This window comes from Eubalaena glacialis, chromosome 7 (genome assembly GCF_028564815.1).
Source record: "Eubalaena glacialis isolate mEubGla1 chromosome 7, mEubGla1.1.hap2.+ XY, whole genome shotgun sequence".
NCBI lineage: Eukaryota > Metazoa > Chordata > Mammalia > Artiodactyla > Balaenidae > Eubalaena > Eubalaena glacialis.
In genome coordinates this window covers 91548421-91571699 of record NC_083722.1, presented here as the reverse complement: position 1 = coordinate 91571699, position 23279 = coordinate 91548421, and the positions used below count along the sequence as shown (strand labels likewise).

The window sequence follows — 23279 nt, the reverse complement described above, 5'->3', positions numbered from 1 at the left end:
CACATGTCAAGTACCATGTGTTTTTGCATTGCTATTATTTGAAAGAAAAAATCCAGAAAATGTTACTCATTTAGCAGGTTACTAATGGAATTTGTTCTCATAACGGTATCTGAAAAAATTATTTGAAGATTATGTAAGCCTTTGGAAACAAACTGTTGTATTTTCTTATGATCATAGTACTTAATACCGGTGATTTTATGTGTCTGAGCGTGTTTATTTTGATGATATCAACTTTGATCAGTTCAAGTTGAATCAATAATGCTCACCTTAACTGTGCTCTATACTACGCAGCATACTGTGAGAACCGAGGGTGCCAAGAGTAGAAGTATGGGAGATGGGCGTTCAAATAATTATGATAAAATAATTACGCAATTGCAATTTAAATAATTATAAAATAATAAAGCGATAAAAATCAAACTCCACAAAGCGGCATTTAATCTTGGTGAGTTTTCGGATAGTTACGACGAGAGGCAAGAGTATTACTACATATTGTTCAAGGACTCCAAAGAATCCTCCATCCTCTGGTTGGCCACCAGAAAGTGCCGCCAACTACGGGCAGGCCCCACGTATGAAAGTGAGAGCGGCAAATTCGGCTCTAATTAAGAAAACAGTAAAACCTCCGCCTCAGTGCAACGCAATGAGAAGGAAGAAGGGAAGGAGAGTCAGGCTTTCTACCCAACCCGTCCCAGGGTCCTTTAAGCGCCTTATCCCTTCCTCCCAAGGAGGACAGTCCAGTCTAGCTCTCTGGCCCTGGCGGGAGAACGCAGGGAACCGCAGACGGTGCCCCTCGAGCCGGGCCCCGCGCTCCCAGCCCCCGCCCGGCCCGCGTGGCCCGGCTTCTGCCCCGGCGGCCCCCGGCGCGGCGGGGGTCCGCCTCCCCGCGCAGGCCGGCCTAGGTGTCCCGGCGGCTCCCGGGCGCCCCCTGGCCCGGCTCCGGCGCCCGAGGTTTCCGGTGAGCTGCAGTCGCCGGTTATGACGACTCCCTCCTCCGGAGCAGCCGCCGCCGCCGTCGTCGCCTCCTCTGCAGCCCCGGCTCGCCCGGCTCCAGGTGGGACTCGCCCCGGGGTCCGCGGAGCCTTCACCCGCCCCCCTCTGTGCCGCGGCAGGCTGAGCGGCTCTCGGGGCCGGGCGCGCGGTTGGCCCTTCTGCCCGATCCCGGCGCGGCTTCCCGGAGGGCTGGCGCCTCTCCACGGGTCCGCCTGCGCCTTCCCATCGCCCGCGGGCCGAAGAGGCGGACGTGGGGAAGCCGATCCTGACCCTCCCGACCCCGAGCGCTCGGCCTCTTCATGGCGCCTGCAGCGGCGCACGGGACCCCGGGGACCCTCCGGGCGCGGGGAAGAACGCCGGCTCCCCGGCCGGCGCCCCCTTGACCGGGTTTCCCAGGCCGGGGCGGAGCCGCTCTCCAGGCCCCTCCCAGGCGCGCCAGGGACCGGGGGTGGGGAGTGCGGTGTTGGGTGTTGGGCGGCCCCCGGCGATCTCTGCGCCCCAAACCTCAGCGCAGCATCGTGGCCGCGGAAGGGCGCTCGCCGCTGACCCCGCCGCCCTGGTTCCACTGACGTTCTAGCAGACAGCTGGTGGACCTCACCTGGGCATCTCAGCCAGCCAGGCCCTTTCTAACCTCCTGCCGTGGAAAACTTCTAGCACTTGTCGGGGCGAGCAGTTTTAGGAGTCCTTGTGGGTCTCAGATGCGTTTAACGTTTCACCTGTCCACTGCCTTCTTTAAACGTTCCCAAGCTCTGTCACAGAGCATCACCCCCTCTCACCCGTTGTGTTCCCTGTCAGCCTCGGGCTTTCATGTCTCATCACCTTTCAGGCTTTCCCCTTTTTCCTTTCCCCGTCTTAGGCCTGTGGAAACAGCTGTTTTTTTTCCTTGCTGAAGGAAAAAGTAGCTCAGCTGCCAAAGCTTCTATCTGCTGGGGAAGTGCGCCCTCCCATCCCTCAGGGGCTCTTGCAAGAGGACTCAACACCAGAAGGGCTCTGCCAGGCCCCGAGGTTGTGCTTTCAAGCACCAGCAGCCACTCCTAGTTTATGCAAGCGGGTGCATGCTCTCTGCAAAAGCCAGGTTTCTGAGCTGAGTCTTTAGATTTTTCCCTTGACCTAAGCGTTACTCCTTCATGGATCAGTGGATTTAGTTATGGCTAGAGCTCAGTCGAGGACAATGGATTTGGATAAGCAAAGGTCAAGACTTGGTCATAGCAGCGACCTATTTCCTGGAGGGGTGAGCAAAGGATTGGCCATTCTGCCTGTTGAATTTGAAAGCTCAGGTTGTAGTAGAGCCTAGGGAGCAGTTTGATTCGGTGAGTCGGATTACTTTGGTGAGAACCAGGCAGATTGTTTTCTCCTAGGAATGTTTTATCTGCTGAGTGTCCTGTTGGCCTGTACCAGTTGGTGCCTGTATAAAGTGGGTCATCTCCTTCCTGCTCACTGTTAGAATCTGTTCTGGTAAGTGGCTGTGTTGAGGGTTATGACCTGCAACCTTGCTTTTAGCAGTATGTGTTTGTTAAGGCAAGGAAAGGGCGCCTGAGCCAGGCCTTCTGCTTAAGGCGTGTCTCACTAAATGACAGTCCCTCTGCTTACAGGTTATCTTGTTAAATTATCTTCTCTCTTAATATTTCCTTTAATTCAAAATATCATCTGGATGTGAAAGTCTATTTTAACATCCTTTTAAGGTAATACGTTTCATTTCTGACAGATTTTAGGTATCTGAAACATCACAACAGCTTCTTGGTGGTTCTGAGGATTAAAGAGGTAAATATTTTCATTATAATTAGAGTCACTGTTGCTATTAATATGTATTTTTAAATTTTGTGAAATTGCTATCAACTCACGGTTGGATAAAAGTCCCAACTAAAAATATTAATTCAGGTGACCTTTATAACCAATAACAATATACTCCTTAGGGTTACCTAAAAGAGCCACTATATTTCCCACTCCAGAGGGGAAAGGGATTTCTTCTTGGTGTGCCAACTGTTTAGTTATGATTACTTGGCCTTGGGACTTGAGGCCTGATTGAACATAGCAGTCTATTACTAAAGGCTCCATCTTCATCGCCCACAGTCAGTGAAGACTGATTTTGAACGCTGCGTTTTCCAGTGTGCTCCAGTGACAGCAGACCCTGCTGGGAGCTGCTCATGTGTACCAGGGCTCTATCATCTGGTGGGAAGACCACTTTAAAAAAAATAGAGCAAAGAAACCACTAAAGTGAACCCAAAATGGCACGATTATTATCTGTGAAATATAAGTGAAATCTGGTCTAAGAGATTTAATCCTTCCAGGGTGAGTTAGAAATGCAGTAAGGTCCGTGACCATCATCTCTTTTCACAATACTAAGGCGGGACAGGGAGAGTTTAAGGGCACAGCCCTGAGGCAGACTAAGAAAACTCACTCCTGGAGTTTTCTTAGTTTTAGCCTTAGTTGTTAATATCGTAGATGTTATTTTTTTAAAAATATTTATTTATTTATTTATTTGGCTGTGCTGGGTCTTAGTTGCAACATGTGGGATCTAGTTCCGTGACCAGAGATCAAACCTGGGGCCCCTGCATTGGCAGCACAGAGTCTTAGCCACTGGACCACCAGGGAAGTCCCCATAGATGCTATTATACCCCCTAGAATGTAAGCTTCACGAGGGCTTAGGAATTTAGTTTTCAACTGTATGTTCCTTGCTGCATCCTGGTACTTAGAAAAGTAGCGTATTCTCACATACTGCAGTGATTGTCAGTTTTTATTCAGCAGGTACACACTTGCTCGGAACCATTGTACTTCCTTTCTTCTCTCTTCCTGGCATGTTTTCCCTGCTCCTCATCTGGCAGGTCTCAGCTCAAACGTTACTTAGCAACCCCGCCCCATCCTATGTAGCTTTAAACATTTATTTAATAAACACTTAACGTAGCATTTAACGTGCCAGGTACGTCTAGACACGTTACCAATATTTAACTCACAACAGCCCTGTGGGGAAGCGTTATTCTGATTTCCATTTTACAGATGGAAAAGCTGAGACACAGAAAGATTAAATAACTTGCTCAAGGTCAAACAGCTTAGGCTGCAGCCACACTCAAACCTCAGTGGACTAGCTTCAAAGTCTATATGCTTAACCAGCATACTGTGTTGTGTATCACGTTACCTTACTTACTCAGACAGGGTCCTATCAAGGTCCTCCTCCCACCTTTGTAAGTAAAGTTTTATTAGAACACAGCCCTCCTTTCCTCTAGCATAGCTATGGCTGCTTTCCTGATAAAGGCCCTGTTGAGGAGTTATCTCAAACACTGCCTGGCCTGCAAAGCCAAAAATGTTTACTACCTGGCCCTTTCCAGAAAAAGTTTGCCAGCCCTCGGTTTATTTGATTCACAGCCTTTGTCATCATCTGAAGTTATTTATTTGATTGTTTATTTTATGTCTACTGCACTAGCTTGTAAGCTTCATGAGAGCAGGGGTCCTTCCTGCTTTGTTCACCTCTGCATACCTAGCTCCTAACACAGTGCCTGGCATGTAACAAGTGCACAATCAATATTTGTAGAGTAAAGGAACATTATTCAGTGAAATGGCGAAGTTCACTGTAATTGTGCTTAGCCCTTGACCCCTTTGGCTTTGAAAGGGTATGTCTTAATGAGGATGTTGTCAATTTGACCTTTAGGTTTGGAGGTTGCTATGTTCATGCTGCTTGTCTTTGGAGCATTGCTTCATGAAGTTCCCCTGAGTGGCCAAGACGAGGTTCCTCCCCAGGCTGATGGCATTCTGGGCGCCCCTCTGTTCAACTATGCCAGCCTCCGCCTGCCAGAAGAGCATATTCCCTTCTTTTTGCACAATAATAGGCATATTGCCACGGTCTGTAAGAAAGACTCGCATTGTCCTTATAAGGTAAATACTATTCTCTCCCTGTATATTTTTAAAAGGAAGCAATTTAGGCTGGTTCACTAGTTCCTCATTATAACTTGAACCTGAAGGTAGACTTCAGTCTCTTGTAACTGTGGGTCAATCAGTGTTTGTATTTCATCTGATGCTTCTTAGTGACTCAACTTTGCTAAGAATTATGTCCCACTCACAAGGGTGAGATTTCAAATCTAAATCACTAGTAAAATAAATAGGCAGCCTATACTATTTGTATACTCTGTAAATGAAGTGAATTAGATTTGATGCAGAAAAGAATATCTAGTTACAAGTAACTGGAGAATTTCACCCCTCTCTTTTCTTAATCTGCACTTCAGAGGATCTCACAGCACTTCATTTTGGTAATAACACCTCCACCTCTGTGTCCAAATAATTAAGACTATTACTGCGGCCTTCCTTCTGTTTTAGAGTTGTTGGAAAGGTTTCAGATTGGAGCCCATTCAGACATCTCACGAGGCCTCAGAGATCAAAGCAGGGCATTGTGAGCCATTTCCTTTCCCATGGTGCTGGCACAGGAAGCATGCGGAGAGGCAGGGCTGGGAATCAGATCAGGACTGCTCCTGGGGCCTCGCAGAACAGCATCCTAAGCTCCCTGGCCGGCAGCAGCTGCTGTATCCCCCAAGGGCTGCAGAGCTGTGACATCTTCCGGGATCTCTGCTGATCTCAGTTGATGAGTAAAGGTGCTGATCCGCCCGGTTTAGTTGTGATTCTTCTGGTGATAGAAATTCCAATTTTTGTGACTCTCTAGGGACTGATTTTAGGATCAGTTTACTCACTGATTTCATTAAGCCACTTCAAGAAACCGGAAATTCAGAGGAGGAGGTTAGGTGAGGGATGGAGTGGGAGGTTGGGGTCAGCAGATGTAAGCTTTTATATATAGAATGGGTACATAAGATCCTACTGTAGAGCACAGAAAACTATATTCAATATCCTATGGTAAATCATAATGGAAAAGAATAAATTAAAAAAAGGATGTGGGTATATATATATATATATATATATATATATAATTGAATCACTTTGCTGTATGGCAGTAATTAACACAACATTATAAATCAACGATATTTCAATTAAAAAATTAATTAATTAATTAAGTTAAAAAAATGGCAATTCAAATGATCTGTGGTAGTCTAGCTAAAACCCAGATTTTTGGTGGGAGGACAGACCTGGTGGGGGAGGGGTTGGTGATTAAGGATAATTGTTGTTAAGAAACTTGAGACTGCTTTTTTTAGAATTTACTTATTTCTATTATATGAATAAGTATTATAAAACATGAAGGTGAAAGTTCTATAAAGATTTGTTTTCCTCATGGAAAAAATCTGAGTCCTCTCTAAATGTCAGAAGAAGGTAGACAAGGCTAAACATATACCTCTTATGTTCCAGAAACACTTAGAAAATTTAAAGTACTGCTGGGGTTATGAGAAATCCTGCAGACCAGAGTTCAGGTTTAGTTACCCTGTTTGCACCTACGTGGATATGGGATGGTAAGTTTCTGGATGGAATACCTCTTCCCCTGTACTTTTTCTCCTTTCTCTGCAGTGTATGCTGAGGCTCCAATTTCCAGCTAGACTCTTTTGGTATTAGATAGTAATTCCTTTAGATATTAATTTGCTTACACAGTCATGAGTTCAACTTGACTGTCTCCCACTGGGACAGGAATATCTCTCATTTCCTCTGCCAGAGGGAGAAAACAGTATGGATCACAGAAAATATTTTCCCCCAGCGTATGCTAAGAAGATAAATGGATGGTTCCTCTTGGTTCTGGAGAAGAGAGTTAAGTATAATCCGTGTTTCCAACACACGCAGGGTTAACGGGGTAAAGAAAATACAGTAATTAACAGTTCATTATCTTCAGTTCCAGATGATCCTAACTTCATACCTTTCCATTTTGTATTTTTATTATAAGGGAGTAAGTCTATAAATAACTTATTTTGGTTACTTCCTGTAGTGAGGGATAGATTTTTAAATTATGATAGTTTACTTAAAAAAAAATAATGACTGACTTCTAGCAATTTAACACTTAGAAAGAAAAGTTAAGGTCCAGAAAAAGTAAAAAGATGAATATCACAGAATTTTTTGTTTTCAAACAGGACGGACACTCTTGAATCAGCCCAGGAAATATTCTGGAAGCAAGCCGACTTTGGGTATTCTGGAGAGCGGCTGGACGAACTCAACGTGCTCTGCCAGCCGGAGGGAATGGTGGGTGTTTAACCCCTTCATAAACGAGTGTGTTTATTCAGAAACACCCGTAGTATTTATTTATTCATTTATTTATTGAAGTATAGTTGATGTACAATATTATATAAGTTACAGACGTACAATATAGTGATTCACATTCACACTTTTCAAAGTTATATTCCATTTTTAGTTATTATAAAATATTGGCTATATTCCCTGTGTTATACAATATATCCTTGTAGCTTATTTTATACGTAATAATTTGTACCTCTTAATCCCCTACACTCATAGTGGTTAGATCATAATATAAAAACAAGATAGATGGCACTATGAAAGGAATCCCTCACAGTCTGGTCCAGTGGCATCGGTAATACCTGCCCTGCCTATCTGCTATACTGTTTGTGAGAATCAAGCCAGCAAACATACAGAAAAGTGTTTTGCAAGCTGCAAAGTGCTAACAAACACAGCATGGTGAGGGTGTATCACGTGTCCCAAACTACTTGCAAGGGCATTTATAAAGATGTAATTTATCAACCTCTCTTCTTTAGTATATGTTGGGGGGAATAACTCTAAACCCAGAAATATTTTAATTGCCTCAAACTATGACAATCTGATATATGTTTGAAAGGAGGACATGGCCTCCAGCTGCTTTCAAAAACTGAATAGATGCTGTATAGTGCTTTTGGAGGGTGTCGCGTGAAAGAACTTCAAGCGACTCTAGCAAGGTGGCTGAACCGGAAGATGAAGGCAAGGCGTTAACCTGCACTGCTGAGGGGTGTCTTTAACAGACGACATTTTACACTTTGGCTGGAGTTTAGCTGTTCATGTGGAAAGGGCAGGGAAGGGCCCCATCTCCACCTCGCACACCTCTTCCAAGGTAGTTTGCAGAATGCTTTCCTCACCAAGATCTGCCTTGTTAGGTTTTATGCTATCAGGGTATGACCCCTTACCAACTCCAGATTCCAAAACACCATTCAGGGGCTTCCCTGGTGGCACAGTGGTTAAGAATCCGCCTGCCAATGCAAGGGACATGGGTTCGAACCCTGGTCCGGGAAGATCCCACATGCCGCGGAGCAACTAAGCCCGTGCACCACAACTACTGAGCCTGCACTCTAGAGCCCGTGAGCCACAGCTACTGAGCCCGCGAGCCACAACTACTGACCCCGCGTGCCTAGAACCCGTGCTCCGCAACAAGAGAAGCCACCGCGATGAGAAGCCTGCGCACCGCAACGAAGAGTAGCTCACGCGCAGCAACAAAGACCCAATGCAGCCAAAAATAAAAATAAATTTATTTAAAAAACCAAAACCAAACAAACAAACAAAAACTCCTTTACTTCAGTGAGTGAGAAAACATGGCTCTCACACTGCTGTGGAGACAGAGACTCCCACAGGTTTTAAGGTTTGCAGAAAGTACCTCTAATTCAAATTGGCAAACTGCCCTTCCTGCCTTGCATTTTAATGACTCTGACGTGGGCATTCTTCCTTGTTTCCTTTGGCTGGTCTTTGGAAAATGCTTTTTCACATAGCTGTGGGGTTAGTGAGGGTTCTGAGTGCATTATTTTTTTTCCAGGAGGGTGAAATGAACCACAAATACAGCTGCTGACTCTCTAAAGTTTGAAGGTGATAGAACATTTAAGGGTGCGTCGTAGTAACCTAAAAGTGTGCAAATTGGTAAAAGTATGCTTGGCCAATGTCTGCCTGGGAGAAGAATCCTTAAACAGAAGTGGTCATCGGGAAGCACTTTTCATCACATCATGTGGTTGGAACCTGTAGGCAACATGCTGTCAGCATGATGTCAAGCAAGTCCGGTCTGTCCTGGAATTGTTAATAATCGCAGTTATTTTTTCTTATTTCTCAACCTTATTTCAGAATGACTCAAGTCTGGTGTGTTCCCGTTACCTTCAGTACTGCAGAGCGACCAATCTCTACCTTGATTTAAGAAACATCAAGAGAAACCACGACAGGTACTTCAGTGGTAGATGTTAAAATCTAAGGGAAATCCTGAAATATTTGCAGTTTCAGGACTTGCAAGCCTTGGATTTGCTTCCTAATAATATGGTGATGAGGTTGGGGAATGGGGGAGGGGATGGATGACCCTCATTGGTCATAATGAGTTGATCATTATGAAGCTGGGTGATGGGTACATTAGATTCCTTATACCATTTTGCTACTTTTGTGTATGTTTGAAATATTCTATTATAAAGAGTTAACTTCTAATGAAAAACTGATTTTGGAAATTGGCAAACCACTTTGGTTACAACCCACGCGTCAGAGTCATGAAACAATTTTCCAAACTCAACTTAATTTTTTGTTGTACACCAGATTTAAGGAAGATTTTTTCCAGAGTGGGGAAATTGGAGGACACTGTAAACTTGACATTCGTATGTTGATGTCTCAAGGCCAGCGCAAAAGCCCTCTGCAGTCTTGGTAAGATTTTTTTTTGGGAAAATATGTTTCTGAAATTTTTGTCTTTATTATTGGTACTTGCAGATTTTGGTAGGGACTCTCAAATGGAAAATGTTACTCCATTTGTAGATAATTTGGCCTGAGCTTCTGGGGAATGGTGGCTCCAGAGTGAATCATCAGTTGTATCTGAATTAAATATATATTTATAAAATATTAGGAAGTATGATATAGTACTTACTATTTGCTAATGAAAGAAAAAAGTTCAAAACTGAATTTTTTTAACTCCTCATAATTTCTGCATGTGTTTTGGGGAACATTTTTAAAAAATATACATTTATTGAAGTACATACCAAGCATATAGAGAAATGTACAGTTTGGATTATGAAAAAGTGAACCCACTTGAGTAACTCTTACCTGGGTCAAAAATAGACCATCACCCACCCAGGCTCCCTTCCAGACACAACTCCAACCCTCCTTTCCAAAGGTAAACACTACCCTGACTTTAAGCACCTTTGATAAGCTTTTTGAACTTTATATAAAGATTGGAGAACACATTTTGATTTAAAACATTTTGAATACTGAACTAGTTCTATCAAGAAATTTACCATCTCTAGATATTAAAGAATTAGGGTACTTTAAAAAGCTTTTTATTTTAAGATAACTTGAGATTTGTAGACATTTAAAAATAGTTTAAAGGTGGTACAAGAAGTTTAAAAATAGTACAAGGAGTTTCCATTGTACCCTTACCCCAGCTTCCTCTAAAGATAACATCTTACATAACCATAGCACAATGATCCAAACCAGGAAATTGACATTGGTACAATATTATTAACTAAACACGTTTGGATTTCATCAATGCTTACATGCATTTTTTATTTTTTAGGGGGATGTATAGCTCTATAGAATTTATATCATATGCTTAGGTACATGTAACCACTATTACAATCACGCTACAGAGCTGTTCTGTCATCCTAGAAATTGTCATGCTCCCCTTTACAGTCACACAGGACACTCATATAATGTTCATTTTTTTCTTTTTATTGAGGTATTGTTGATGTACAATATTATATAAGTTTCAGGTATATAACATAGGAATTCACAATTTTTAAAGGTTATACTCCATTCATAGGTACTATAAAATATTGGCTGTATTCCCTCTGTTGTACAATATATCCTTGTAGCTTATTTATTTTATACCTAATTGTTGGAACCTCTTAATCCCCTACCCCTATCTTGCCCCTCCGCAATTCCCTCTCCCCATTGGTAACTGCCGCACCAATTTACATTCCCAACAAAGGTGTATGAGGGTTCCCTTTTCTCCACATCCTTGCCAACATTTGTTATTTGTGTTCTTTTTGATGATAGCTATTCTGACAGGTGTGGTTTTGATTTGCATTTCCCTAATGATTAGCGATGTTGAGCATCTTTTCATGTGCCTGTTGGCTCTCTGCGTGTCTTCTTTGGAAAAATGTCTACTCAGTTCTTTTGCCCATCTTTTAATGGAATTGTTTGTTTTTTTGATGTTGAATTGTATGAGTTCTTTATATATTTTGGATGTTAACCTCTTATCTGTCATATCATTTGCAAATATAGTCTCCCATTCTGTAGGTTGTCTTTTCATTTCGTCGACTGTTTCCTTTGCTTACAACTGCTTTTAAGTTTACTTAGGTCCTGGACTTCCCTGGCAGTCCAGTGGTTAAGACTGCGTGCTTCCACTGCAGGGGACACGGGTTTGATTCCTGGTCAGGGAACTAAGTTCCCACATGCTGCGCCACTTGGAGTGGCCAAAAAAAAAAAAAGTTTACTTAGGTCCTATTTGTTTATTTTTGCTTTTATTTCCTTTGCTTTAGGAAACAGATCAAAAAAAATCGTGCTATGATTTATGTCAAAGAGAGTTCATTTTTGAGGTCAAACATTCATGCTAAGTAAACCATTCAGGATAACAGTCTATCATTTTACTCTCTGCAATGCAGGATCTTACTTGACTTAACAGACTTTTGCAGTAGGAGTTCCTGTTTTCTCGTGGGTATTTTGATTCCTAGCACACTTGGATATCTGAGATCCAAAATAAATATTTGATATTTGCCTCCCACTATCTTTTGATATCATGATAGTTCCCTAGAGTGTATTTGTATTAGTTATTGCTGTATAATAAATTACTCAGACATTTAGCAGCTTAAAACAATAAACATTTATTATCTCACGATGTTTCTGACAGCCGAGATTTGGAGGCAGCTTAGCTGGGTGGCTCTGGCCAGGGTCTCTGAGGAGGCTGCAGTCACACTGTTGACCAGGGCTGTAGCCATCTCTAGGCTCAGCTGGGCCTGCAGAATCTGCTTCCTAAGCTCGCGTGTCATCTTTGGGTTTTCTTGTCTGGCTGTTGGCCAGAGGTGTCATTTCTTTATCATATGCGCCTCTCCCTAGGGCTACTGACAGCATGGCAGCCAGCTTCCCCAAGAGCGTGTTGTCTGAGAAAGAGAGAGCGAGAGGGAAAAAGAGAGAGAGAGAGAGAGCACAAGCATGTCCCAAGATGGAGGCCTTGATCTTTGTATATCCTAATCTAGGAAGTGACCACCATCACTTCTGCCATATTCTGCTCATTAGAAGTGAATCACTAGGGCTTCCCTGGTGGCGCAGTGGTTAAGAATCTGCCTGCCAATACAGGGGACACGGGTTCGAGCCCTGGTCCGGGAAGATCCCACATGCCGCGGAGCAACTAAGCCCGTGCGCCACAACTACTGAGCCTGTGCTCTAGAGTTCGCGGGCCACAACTACTGAGCCTGCGTGCCACAACTACTGAAGCCCACGCGCCTAGAGCCTGTGCTCTGCGACAAGAGAAGCCACCACAATGAGAAGCCCGTGCACCGCAACAGAGAGTAGCCCCCGCTCGCCACAACTAGAGAAAGCCCGTGCGCAGCAACAAAGACCCAATGCAGCCAAAAAATAAATTAAATAAATAAAAAAAAAAAAAAAAAAAAAAAAGAAGTGAGTCAGTAAGTCCAACTCACCCTCCAGGGGAGGATATTCATCTCTACCTCCTGAAGGAAGAAGTATCACAGAATTTGTGGACCTGTTTTTGAAGTCACTACAAATAAATATTTCAGCATTATGTGTGTTTTAAAAGGCTCTATTTGATATTTGTCTTACCTCAGACATGGTCTCAAAGATGAAGAGTTACAGCGATCTTTAGGTTAACTTGTGATTGTCTTCTTTTGTATGGAAGAAAATTGTACCAAGTGGCTTCCAAAGTTGTTTTCCGAGAAACAGACTTTCTTTTCCTCTGGGAAGCATAGCTGTCTGCTGTTTTTTCTAGGCGCTTGGTAATTCTAGAAATGCCACCTTTCTCAGAATCCAAGAAGGTTCTCTGGGTCAGTGTTACTTCTGAGCCTCGTCAGACTGCAAGAAACCTTTTTTAATCTTCCCACTTTACTGGTAGAGTTTTATGGCCAACTCTATGTGTAAATTTTTTCTTTGTCAGCAAAGTTCCCAGTTGGTCTTACACATTAGGCTGAAAGTTAAAATCATTTTTGCTTTTTGTCTCAACATTAAAATCGATATCAAGTTACATAAATGTTAGTAAGTTTGAGAAGTTCCACATGTCTTTATAAGAGTGTTTTCTAGAAATAAAGTCTGCTTAATGAACAGATCCTAAGTTACAAGGTTTCAGTAGGAAGTCCAGGAGGATCCCTTTGAAAGTATCTCTTGATTCTTAATTCCAGGTTTGCTGAGCTACAAAGCTATACTCAGCTCAACTTCAGACCAATAGAAGATGCTAAGTGTGACATTGTTATTGAGAAACCAACCTACTTCATGAAATTAGATGCAGGTGAGAAGTTAATTTGTCTGTTATTTATTTATTGGTTAGTGTGGTTTTGTTCCTTTTTTTGATATATGTATTCCTATAATTTGGGGGGCAAGCAATGTGACATTGAACAATAGATCTGCTTTTTGCTTTCTTCTTGTGAAGAAGTGAACTAATTTGAACTTCCCACTGTTTTATATTTTTGGCATGCTAGAAGAAACTTTCACATTGATATCAAATGACTCAATCAAAATCAAAAGATGAGAGGAGCAAGACTGGGTACCCCTTTTGTAACTACATTTACCCCATGTGGTTTCTCTAATCACTTGATTTAGCTTGTGCTTCAGTAGAACTCTTTAAAAATTAAAAGCCATGTATATAGTGCAGGTGGGAAAGGAAGGCCCATGACCTCTTCTGGCAAACTTTCTGGTATCATCTCCATGGCTAAAGTTAACTTAAAATTCTTTTGGAAGTTAGCTCTGCCATATATTCTTGAAAAAAAGTTAAAATTATTTTCCTACTTACGGTGATAGCTTCTAATTCTCCACATGGAAACACAGCTTTTGCTTTGTGAACTCGTTGCCCTAGAGGGGAGCAACAGAAATCATACTCCGTTATCTCTCTCATTACAAGAGATGGAGGTTTCTATGCCGCACGACATCCAAATCATGAGAGGCTGGGCTCAAGGGGAAATGTAGTGAGCCGCCTGTCACAAATCTTTCAGAATTCCTCGAATTTATTGATCATATTTTTAATGTGCTCTGCCTTCTGAAGTCCTAAGTGTTATATTACAAAGTATGAGGTTCAGAAATCAGACAAGTTTAGGTTTTGGAAATGAGAGCAGGTAAAACTGCTGTGTTCAAGGTCCTGACCCATTTTTAAAATATGCGGATTAAAATGGGGCAAAGAAAACACTGATCTGCCTGAAAAAGGGTTGAACATGTGCGAACAGTTAAATTTATGTAGCTACTTATGCAACAAAGGATGTAAAGTAGGAATAATAGGCCAGGGTAGACATGTGTCATTTCTTTCCTATATTCATAACTCTGCCTTTTTCTTCTACCTTATGCTGTCATCCAGCGTTCCTTTTCATATTAACTCTTACCTTGAGAGAAGGAGTATTCCGCAGAACAAGACTCATTTGGGGCCCATTTCTTGAGGACAGAGCCTGCGTTTTCTCCCTCTTTCATAAATCCTCCTGGTACCAAGTGCTATTTTGTGCATTCAGCATCCCTCAATAAATGTTACAAACTTGCTGAACGATTCATGAGAAAGCTAACGTGTGCTGTGTGCTAACCTGGGAAAAGGGGATGGGTTGCCATAGAACTTTCTTTTTCTTATTTATTTGAAAATATGCTCTTTGGCAAGATTTTTCTGGGTGAAAAAAAAAAGTCCCTCTAAACATTCATCTAAGATACCAGTCTAAAAAGAATGGAGTATTTTTTTCCTTTTTCTTGTCTTTGTTGAGATATAATTGGCATCCAGCACTTCATACGTTAAAGGTGTATAGCATAATGACCTGACATTCATAAATGGAGTCCTTTTTACTCTTATCTTCTGGCACACAACGTTATTATTCGCTGTGGGAATGAAGTCAGAATATTTTATGATTTCTGCTTTTGAGAGTCACTGTTTTTCTTTTAATCAACATTTTCCCTTCTTTAAAGTGCATATTTTAAATGTTAGTTCTTGGAATTTTATCCCATTTAGATTTGTACATTTCCAGGTTGAATACTGGGTCCTCCATACCTAAGTGGAGAGAGAAAGAGAAAGGGGAGAGAGAGAGGGCATAAGACAGAGAGAGAGAGAGAGAGAGAGACTGAGAAAGAGAAAGAGAGAGAGAGAGATTGAGAAAATGTTCAGTTTCTTATGAATGCCGGACTTAGGAACTTAAAAACAGCAGCACCGCCCTCCCCTTTCCTCTGAGCCAGCAGGATCCAGCTGGTCTTCACTAAGTTTTCACTTTGTGCCAGGTGCTGGGCTGGGTACTTTAGGTACATTACCTAAAAGCTGGCACCAAAGTATATTGATTTCCGATTTCTGGTAGGAAAGCTAAAGCTTTGGAATTTACAAAGTTGCCTGAGTACTTGCTCATAATTCAACTCAGTTCTTCTGACTCCAGAGTTCATGCTCTTTTAATTAGGACATGAGACATTCAGCTCTTTTCAATGATAGTTGGTTAATGTTTTCGCAAGAAGCAATATAAGTAGTGATTATTACTTAAAAGAGACAGGAATGAAAAATACCAAAATGTTAATAGTTGCAATCATTGTCAATACTTCCATGATGACCAGGTGTCAATTGATTGAAAAACAATAAATGATCATAAAAATAGTGACTAGTCTTCACGGTTCTATAGTTCTACCCCATATTGAGTTAAATAGGCTTCTGTTATTTTTTCTGGGAACGTAATGATCATTTGTTTCTTAGTGTATATGGGAAAATTTATTCCTAATTTCCAATTTGAAAGTGAACTTTTGAACACAGTCAATCTGTCAGCTGAGAACTACGTGTGTACTGATCATTTTAGGTTTGGAAAAACTCTTAATTTCCCCACCACTGATTTCAGCTAAAAGTCTATCATACTATAAGTAGATGGGGTAGAATAAAAATTGTGTAATCATTTGTTCTTTGGGGTTAATTAACATGGATTTCTTTTTTTCCAATCCTAGGTGTTAACATGTATCACCACTTCTGTGATTTCATCAATCTTTATATTACTCAGCACATTAATAATTCCTTCAGCACAGATGTGCACGTTGTGATGTGGGACACAGTAAGTAAAAACAGGCTCTCTGCTTCAGCGCTGTCTTTGCCTTTCTCAATACCTGTGTAACTCTGATCTTGTGTAGTGGAATTTTCTAAGACACACACATTTACATATACTCATGTACACACATACATCCATGTGTGTGCAGTTGTGTGTGAATGCCTCTGTGTGGCTGAATTTACATGTAGGTATAACGTATGGGCAGGTACAGGTGTATGCATATACCTTTATTCCTGGAATTTTAGAATGAGGTTGTAGAAGATTTCTTTCCCCCTTTGGGCAGGTGGAGCTCAAGTTTCCTCTGAGATGGGCATAAAAGACTGTCATTCACTTAACCTCCGTGACTCCCCACATGACCCATGAGAGGAGAGCTTGCCTCTGTTTACAGTTTGGCCTCTTGTAATTACCATCCGTTTTGCTTCACTGCAGCTTCCTTGTTATTTCCTGCTTTATGCCAGGTTGTGCCATGTGTATCTGCACATAAATACACATGTTGAATCCCACCTGCTGTGGGCTTATTTGGGTTTAGTGCAGTCTTTTCTTCCTTCCTCTCTTTCTTTGCCTGCCTTTCCCCTGCTTTTCCCCATAGCTGGCCCCTCCACCGTCCCAGGTAACCCCGGGGAGTTGCCCCAGTGCTCTCACCTGTGAAATGGGATTATTACAGTATCTCCCTCAGTGTCATTTTGAGGATGAAGCATATCGTGTGCGAACAGTCACAATGCCTGGTCCACAGCACATGGGCTCTGAATGTGAACCATGGCAGCGACAGCGGGCAGGAGAACACGTGGTGTATAGAGAACACGTGGTGTATCGTGTACACGCAAAAGGCTGCCTAACCTGGGCGGTGAGAACACCCACGGAGAAGTCATCTCAGGGTCAGCCAGACATTCCAACGCCCAGGGCGCTTATAGGCCCCCTTCTTGTCCTGAGTCTGTTTGGAAGGATAGTGCAGGGGAGCCATGGCTTGCTGGCAGGGCAGCATCAGGCATTGCTTCCGGGGAGTCCTAGCAGCCCACATAGCACAGTTCAGATGCAAGGAGACGGGATCCACCTGGGGCAGGTATAGATCCCATGGGGGCCCATATCTTCTGGAACAACTGCATTGGCCAAGCCCCCAGGATACTGAGAGACACAACTGGTCACAGGAGTCCTTGTACTCTTTCCCGGTCCACATGCAGTGTACCCATTGGGTGTCTTTTAAAATGATAAACAGTGCTACCTAGAGCATAGGGGAGACGTACTGTCTTGTTTCCAGAGAGCAGAGTTAGAGCGTTAACTGAACGTCAGGTTCTTGTGCAGAAGGGCAACTGATTTTGCTAATGCTTTTTTTGCTGCTAGGAGGCTGGTCGCAGAGCTGTGTGGAGAGGTTTTCATGACCATGGCTCCCTAGGCCTGTAGTAGTTTGATTTCATGTCTGATTGATGGGAATGGGTTCTAATATTCCTGGCACGCTAATGCTCCCTTTTGGTTTCCTTCTTTGTATGGATTTTCGTTTCCCTCTTGTGTTCCAGTTTTGCTGCCACCTCAGTTCCATTTCTTGGCAATCTTTCAGGGAGCAAATGTTTCCTTTCCTTTCCTCTTTTTGCGTAAGATTGTGGCTTCCAGGCCACATTACCAGCTATTGGCAGCCCTGAATGATTAACTCGGGTCGTTGTGCTTTTTTTTTTTTTTTTTAAATTACACTTGATGTTATCTCATTTAATGCGCACAAGCCTCCGTGGACTAGGGTTTTTGTTCGTTTATTTTACAGATGAGGAAGCTGAGGCTTTGAGCGGCAGGCAGTGTCTCTAGGATGACACGGTCAGCCAGGGGTTGAGACACGGGTGCCCGTCCAGGCAGTCTGCCCCCAGACCTGTGCCCTGCAACCACAGTGCTTTATCGCCTCCCTGTACTTCCCTGCAGAACTTGTTAAGTTGATGGAAAGTTTTCCAGAAGCTACCTTGTACCTTGTTGCATGCTTTTCCGTGGCTTCCTCTAGTGGATTGAGTTAAACCCAGCCAGCTTCTACAAACTCCCCCTTCTCGCTGCCTGCTGGGGTGGAGTGAAGAGAATGCATGGCCACCACAGGGCTCCCTGGTTGCTCAGTTTACTGGGTGTGTGATGTTAGTGCAGCCTGACCTCGACTGCCCTGGACGTGCAGGATGCATTTAGCCGAGCAGGTTGGCCTCCCTGATGTGACCTCCCTCCTCTGCTCCTCTCTGTGCGTCCATTTTACGGCTGTTTTCTTGGTCAGAGAGGCCTTTGCTAGTTGCTCAGTCAGGGTCTCAGGACAGGCGAGGGCCAGGTTGTTCCAGAACTGAGGCCCACAGAATCCTGTGGGTTGGATGGCGATGGTAGTGAGGTGTTGTGTGGCCGCCGACCGGTTCTCTTTGGCTGGTGAGGCACTGATGGAAGCAACCCTGCCTCCCCGAGGCTGGCGGTGCTTCAAACCCCCCACGGTGGACGGTGTTGCCATAGAGCCAGTCCTGAAGGCCTCGGACGAGCTGTGCGCCCAGGGGAAGAGCAGGGAGGTGGCAGTGGCCGCAGGTCAGATCCTAGGGACATTTTACGAACTGTCCCACGAGGAAGCCTCTGAGGCCTCCCCCTCTCGTCCACACAAAGCTCAGCAGTCTGGCTGCCCTTCAGGCGCGGGGCTTCCTCGGCGGGATTGGGCAGGGCCTCCAACCTCGAGCCATATGCAATGAGGGACACTCCTGCGGATGCATTTCTGGGCACAGCAGGGTTGCACACAAGGAACAGTAGTATAGCTTTATTATTGCCATTTTTAATTACGCAAGTAAGACCAGGTTATAATGAGTTCAAACAACACAGAAGTATGTAAAGTTAAAAAAAAAATTCTCCTTTGTCTTCTCCAATTCCATTTCCCTTGAAGGTAACTGCGGTTAACATGTGTGAGAGTCCCTTGGGAGACTTTATTTTAATAAGTGTAAATATATCCTTTTACAACATTTAGGTAAGGATTTATATAAGGATATATATATTATATAAAATTTGTATAAGGATATGTTTATATCCTTTTAGAAAATAAAATATGTTCTCTTATATTGCTAACGTAATATTATATGATGGGCATCTTTCCAAGTCAGCACATTTAGGATTATCATTTCTTTAGTGGTTGCATGCTATTCCATTTGCTGGATGTCATGGATGTTTGGTGGAAGCCTTAATGTGTGTATTTACCTCTGTCCCCACCCTGATCACATTTAATTTGTTTCCGGTTCTTTGCTCTTTACGGAAATGCTGTCCTGAACATCCTTTTCATATACGTATGTCTTTACATAGTCATCCTAGCATTTCTGCAGGGCAGATTCCTATAACTGGAATTTCGAAGTCATAGGTTGTTCAAGTTTGAGATATACACAACAGGAAATTTTATGTCATCTTTAAGAATATCCAGATATTCTTCATCATAAGACTGGAAAATCCCTCCTTCCCCTGTGGCAGATAATTTGAATTTCAGGGACTTCTAGAGAAGAAACTTCTAGAGGTGGTTATTACTGAATAGTACATGATATCTCTGAAAAGGGACCAGTCAGGATTACTTTATTTTATTATTAAATTTTCCTTTCAAAGGTATCTTATTTTATCCCAAGTATTTTTTCTCAGGAAACTGTCTAGAATCACTTCTTTTAATTGCCCTTTATTTATTATTGAACCAAAACAGGGACATTCAATTTTTGATGGTGTTGAGAAGGACCTTTATTAGAACAGCACTGGAGAAACATCGAAGGAAAGAATTTTTATTTTTTATCACCACGTCTAACAGTTCTCAATAACTTTGAAATAACTCTAATATGTGCAACGTAAAATTTTCAAAATCTGAAAAAAAAGAATGCTGTAAAGATAAAAAGACATGAACATAATGAACGTCATGTATAACCAGCTGTAGACCTTGAATGTAACACTACAATACGTATTTCTTACTTCTTTTGGCTGAATTTTTCCATCTAAGTTCTACCATTTCGAAATAAATTGACCTCCTTCCTTCAGCTGATGGAGCACGTAATTAATTTCTACTTTTCAAAAATGAAATGCATTTGGTAAATGTACCAGAAAAAACTAGTTCTCATTGAAAGGCAACTGCCATATAGAGGTTACAAGCATGGAGTCTGGAACCAAAGAGACTGGATTTAATCCCAGCCCTGTAAACGCAGCAGTTCTACAGTTGAGGCAAATTACTTAAACTTTGTCTCAGTTTCCTCATCTGTAAAATGGGGATAATGGTATTCCCTCGCTCATTAAGTTAGTGGGGTGGTTTAATGTGTTAATAATGTCAAGTTCTTAGAACAGTGCCTGAGATGTAGGAAGTATGCAAGATACTATTAATATTATTATTATTGGGACTTCCCTGGTGGCACAGTGGTTAAGAATCCGCCTGCCAACGCAGGGGACATGGGTTCGAGCCCTGGTCTGGGAAGATTCCACATGCCGTGGAGCTACAAAGCCCCTGCACCACAACTACTGAGCCTGCGCTCTAGAGCCCGTGAGCCACAACTACTAAGCCCGTGTGCCACAACTACTGAAGCCCGCGTGCCTAGAGCCCGTGCTCCGCAACAAGAGAAGCCACCGCAATGAGAAGCCCGCACACCGCAACGAAGAGTAGCCCCTGCTCGCCGCAACTAGAGAAAGCCCGCACGCAGCAACGAAGACCCAACGCAGCCAATAAATAAATAAATAAAATTTAAAAGTATATTATTATTATTATTATTACTCATTAATGTCAATGGGGGATTATGTTACTCATTAATCAATAGGGACATCATTTCCTAGAGTTACATTCATTATTATTATTATTATTTTTAATAAACTTACAAAGGGTCTAATCAGTTTTTTTGGGTTTTTTAAAACTAATTAATTTATTTTTGGCTGTGTTGGGTCTTCATTTCTGTGCGAGGGCTTTCTCTAGTTGGCGGCAGGCGGGGGCCACTCTTCACTGCGGTGCGCGAGCGTCTCACTGTCGCGGCCTCTCTTGTTGCGGAGCACAGGCTCCAGACGCGCAGTCTCAGCAGTTGTGGCTCACGGGCGTAGTTGCTCCGCGGCATGTGGGATCTTCCCAGACCAGGGCTCGAACCCGTGTCCCCTGCATTGGCAGGCAGACTCCCAACCACTGCGCCACCAGGGAAGCCCCCATTATGTTTTTAATGTTAAAACTTTAAAGGCATTTTCTTGCTCTCAGATTTCTTTCCAAAAGTGTATTCTGTCTGCTCTGATGGGTTTTGCTCCCTGAGCATATCACAGTGTGTACAAAAGGTGGTGTACGTATGTGTTGTGTGTATCTGTGATTTGGATAGAAAATTCACGGGGGAAAAAAACCCCGCAATTTTAAGGGCATGAGAATAAAAAGGGCTAGGATGGAAGACTAAGATTATAATTGTGGTGATTATTTCTGATGATATTACATCAGATTAGGGACTTGCTCAGGCCCAAGATGAAAATCCATTTTTTTCTATGGATTTTATGAGCTTATTTCAGATTGCTGATTCTTAATACTGAGAAGCTAATTCAGGTATTTTCTCACATTTTTGAAAAGCCACGTTTAGCCAAATTCCCTAACTTACTTTGTTTCCATTTTCAGAGCTCCTACGGATATGGTGACCTGTTCTCCGATACATGGAAAGCATTTACTGATTATGATGTTATACATTTGAAAACTTATGATTCCAAAAGGGTACTGGAAACTTTACTGAAATGTCTGTAAATAACTGTCATTACAGATGACTCACTCATCAAATAAATATTTAATCTGAGTTTCTATGAGCTATTACCATTGATTTCTAACTCAGTTTCTTTTGTAATAACTAGAATCATCATGGTTATTAACCATGTAGCTTTTAAAACCTTTTGCTCATAGCTTTTCCAGGAACATGAATTTCACTTGAGTGAAATAATTGGCTATGCAAAATATTTTGATGCAAAATAGAGATTAATTAAATTTTTTTTCCTGTAATTATTAGTGCTGTTTTAGTGTGAAGGGTGCAAACTGTGTTCTCTTACGTTTTAAAATATCTTCATTCTTAGGTATGTTTTAAAGAAGCTATTTTTTCCTTACTCCCCCGGATGAGATATGGACTATTCTATAATACCCCTCTGGTAAGCATGTCATCTGCGGTTAACATTCCTATTCAGAGAATGTATTCTTGATGGATTTTAAGATAACACTTACATATAACTTGAGAACATCTTAAACAGTAATGCAGATATTATTCATTGTAATAGGAAATATTTTTTTATTTTAGATATCTGGCTGTCAAAATACCGGATTATTCCGGGCATTTTCCCAGCATGTACTACACAGACTGAACATCACACAAGAGGGTCCCAAGGTAATGACTACATTATGGGTTCTGAGGTGGGCTTGACTTTTCACCCCGAATAAAAATCAATATCAGCTTTGCAGAAAAAGGAGATCATCAGCAGACAGTGTTTTCTGGGTTGTTTTCTGACCTGGCGTGATTTGAAATCAGATGTCAACAACCGAGGAAATTTCAATAAACTAAGATATAGTGGAAGAACGTGTTTTTTTCTCTTTTTCTTTTCCCTATATCTCTCCATCCTTCCCCAAACCCCTACCCAGCCCACATAAACTCTGCCCCCAAATCCACCCAACCAACCAGAAAGAAGTAGTGTAATGAACGGGTTTTGCCTTCTGTGGCTAAAGTGGATGCATTTTTATCCCCTGAGAGAACTGTGAAGAAATCAGGCTTAAAAAAAAAAAAAAAGTTTCATAAAGGTATCCTTATTGAGTTTCATCTCTCGGTGAAAATCACATTTTAAGTTCAGTTGTTCATTTATCTGTCCAGGCATACACAGCATTATTTTGCCTTTTCCACAGGATGGAAAAATTCGAGTCACCATTCTCGCACGGAGCACAGAATACCGGAAAATACTCAACCAAAATGAGGTTAGTTTTTGGGATGCATTTTTAATAGCGTCATATTGAATTTCACTTCCTATGACTGATGTGCTTTATTTTTTTCACATCATACTAAATGCTTTGATTTGAAATTATTAGCTTTTAGAAAAGTCTGATGGCTGTGCCCAGTTTATTTATTGGATTTCTACTGGAAGTCATCAAACCATCCATTGCTGAATGAGCTTTGCCTTACTGTAGACGTTCATCTGCACCACCTCAGTGTGGAAGCAGAGACAAAACTGCCTGAGTCCTGCCTTTGCTGCCATGGATTGCCAAACTTTTTGTCTCTGGGCAAGCTAGCAGCAAAACGATGGGAGAGTATCTTT

The 23279-nt window shown here is 42.3% G+C and overlaps 1 protein-coding gene across 2 annotated transcripts in view; it reads left to right on the top strand.

The window, feature by feature from the left end:
- Window positions 1-2367: 2367 nt before the first annotated feature.
- The window catches only part of EOGT (EGF domain specific O-linked N-acetylglucosamine transferase), a 30663-nt gene continuing 9751 nt past the window's right edge, over window positions 2368-23279 (top strand). For both annotated transcript variants that reach the window (XR_009701501.1, XM_061195515.1), the window contains exons 1-13: window positions 2368-2442; window positions 2693-2748; window positions 4631-4854; window positions 6268-6368; window positions 6975-7083; window positions 8932-9026; window positions 9385-9489; window positions 13188-13294; window positions 15943-16046; window positions 21616-21708; window positions 22059-22130; window positions 22277-22363; window positions 22873-22941. Coding sequence is in view for 1 of the 2 variants with exons in the window: in XM_061195515.1 (XP_061051498.1) it covers window positions 4645-4854; window positions 6268-6368; window positions 6975-7083; window positions 8932-9026; window positions 9385-9489; window positions 13188-13294; window positions 15943-16046; window positions 21616-21708; window positions 22059-22130; window positions 22277-22363; window positions 22873-22941 (1152 nt within the window). In the remaining variant the exon portion in view is untranslated. The remainder of the gene's footprint in view (window positions 2443-2692; window positions 2749-4630; window positions 4855-6267; window positions 6369-6974; window positions 7084-8931; window positions 9027-9384; window positions 9490-13187; window positions 13295-15942; window positions 16047-21615; window positions 21709-22058; window positions 22131-22276; window positions 22364-22872; window positions 22942-23279) is intronic.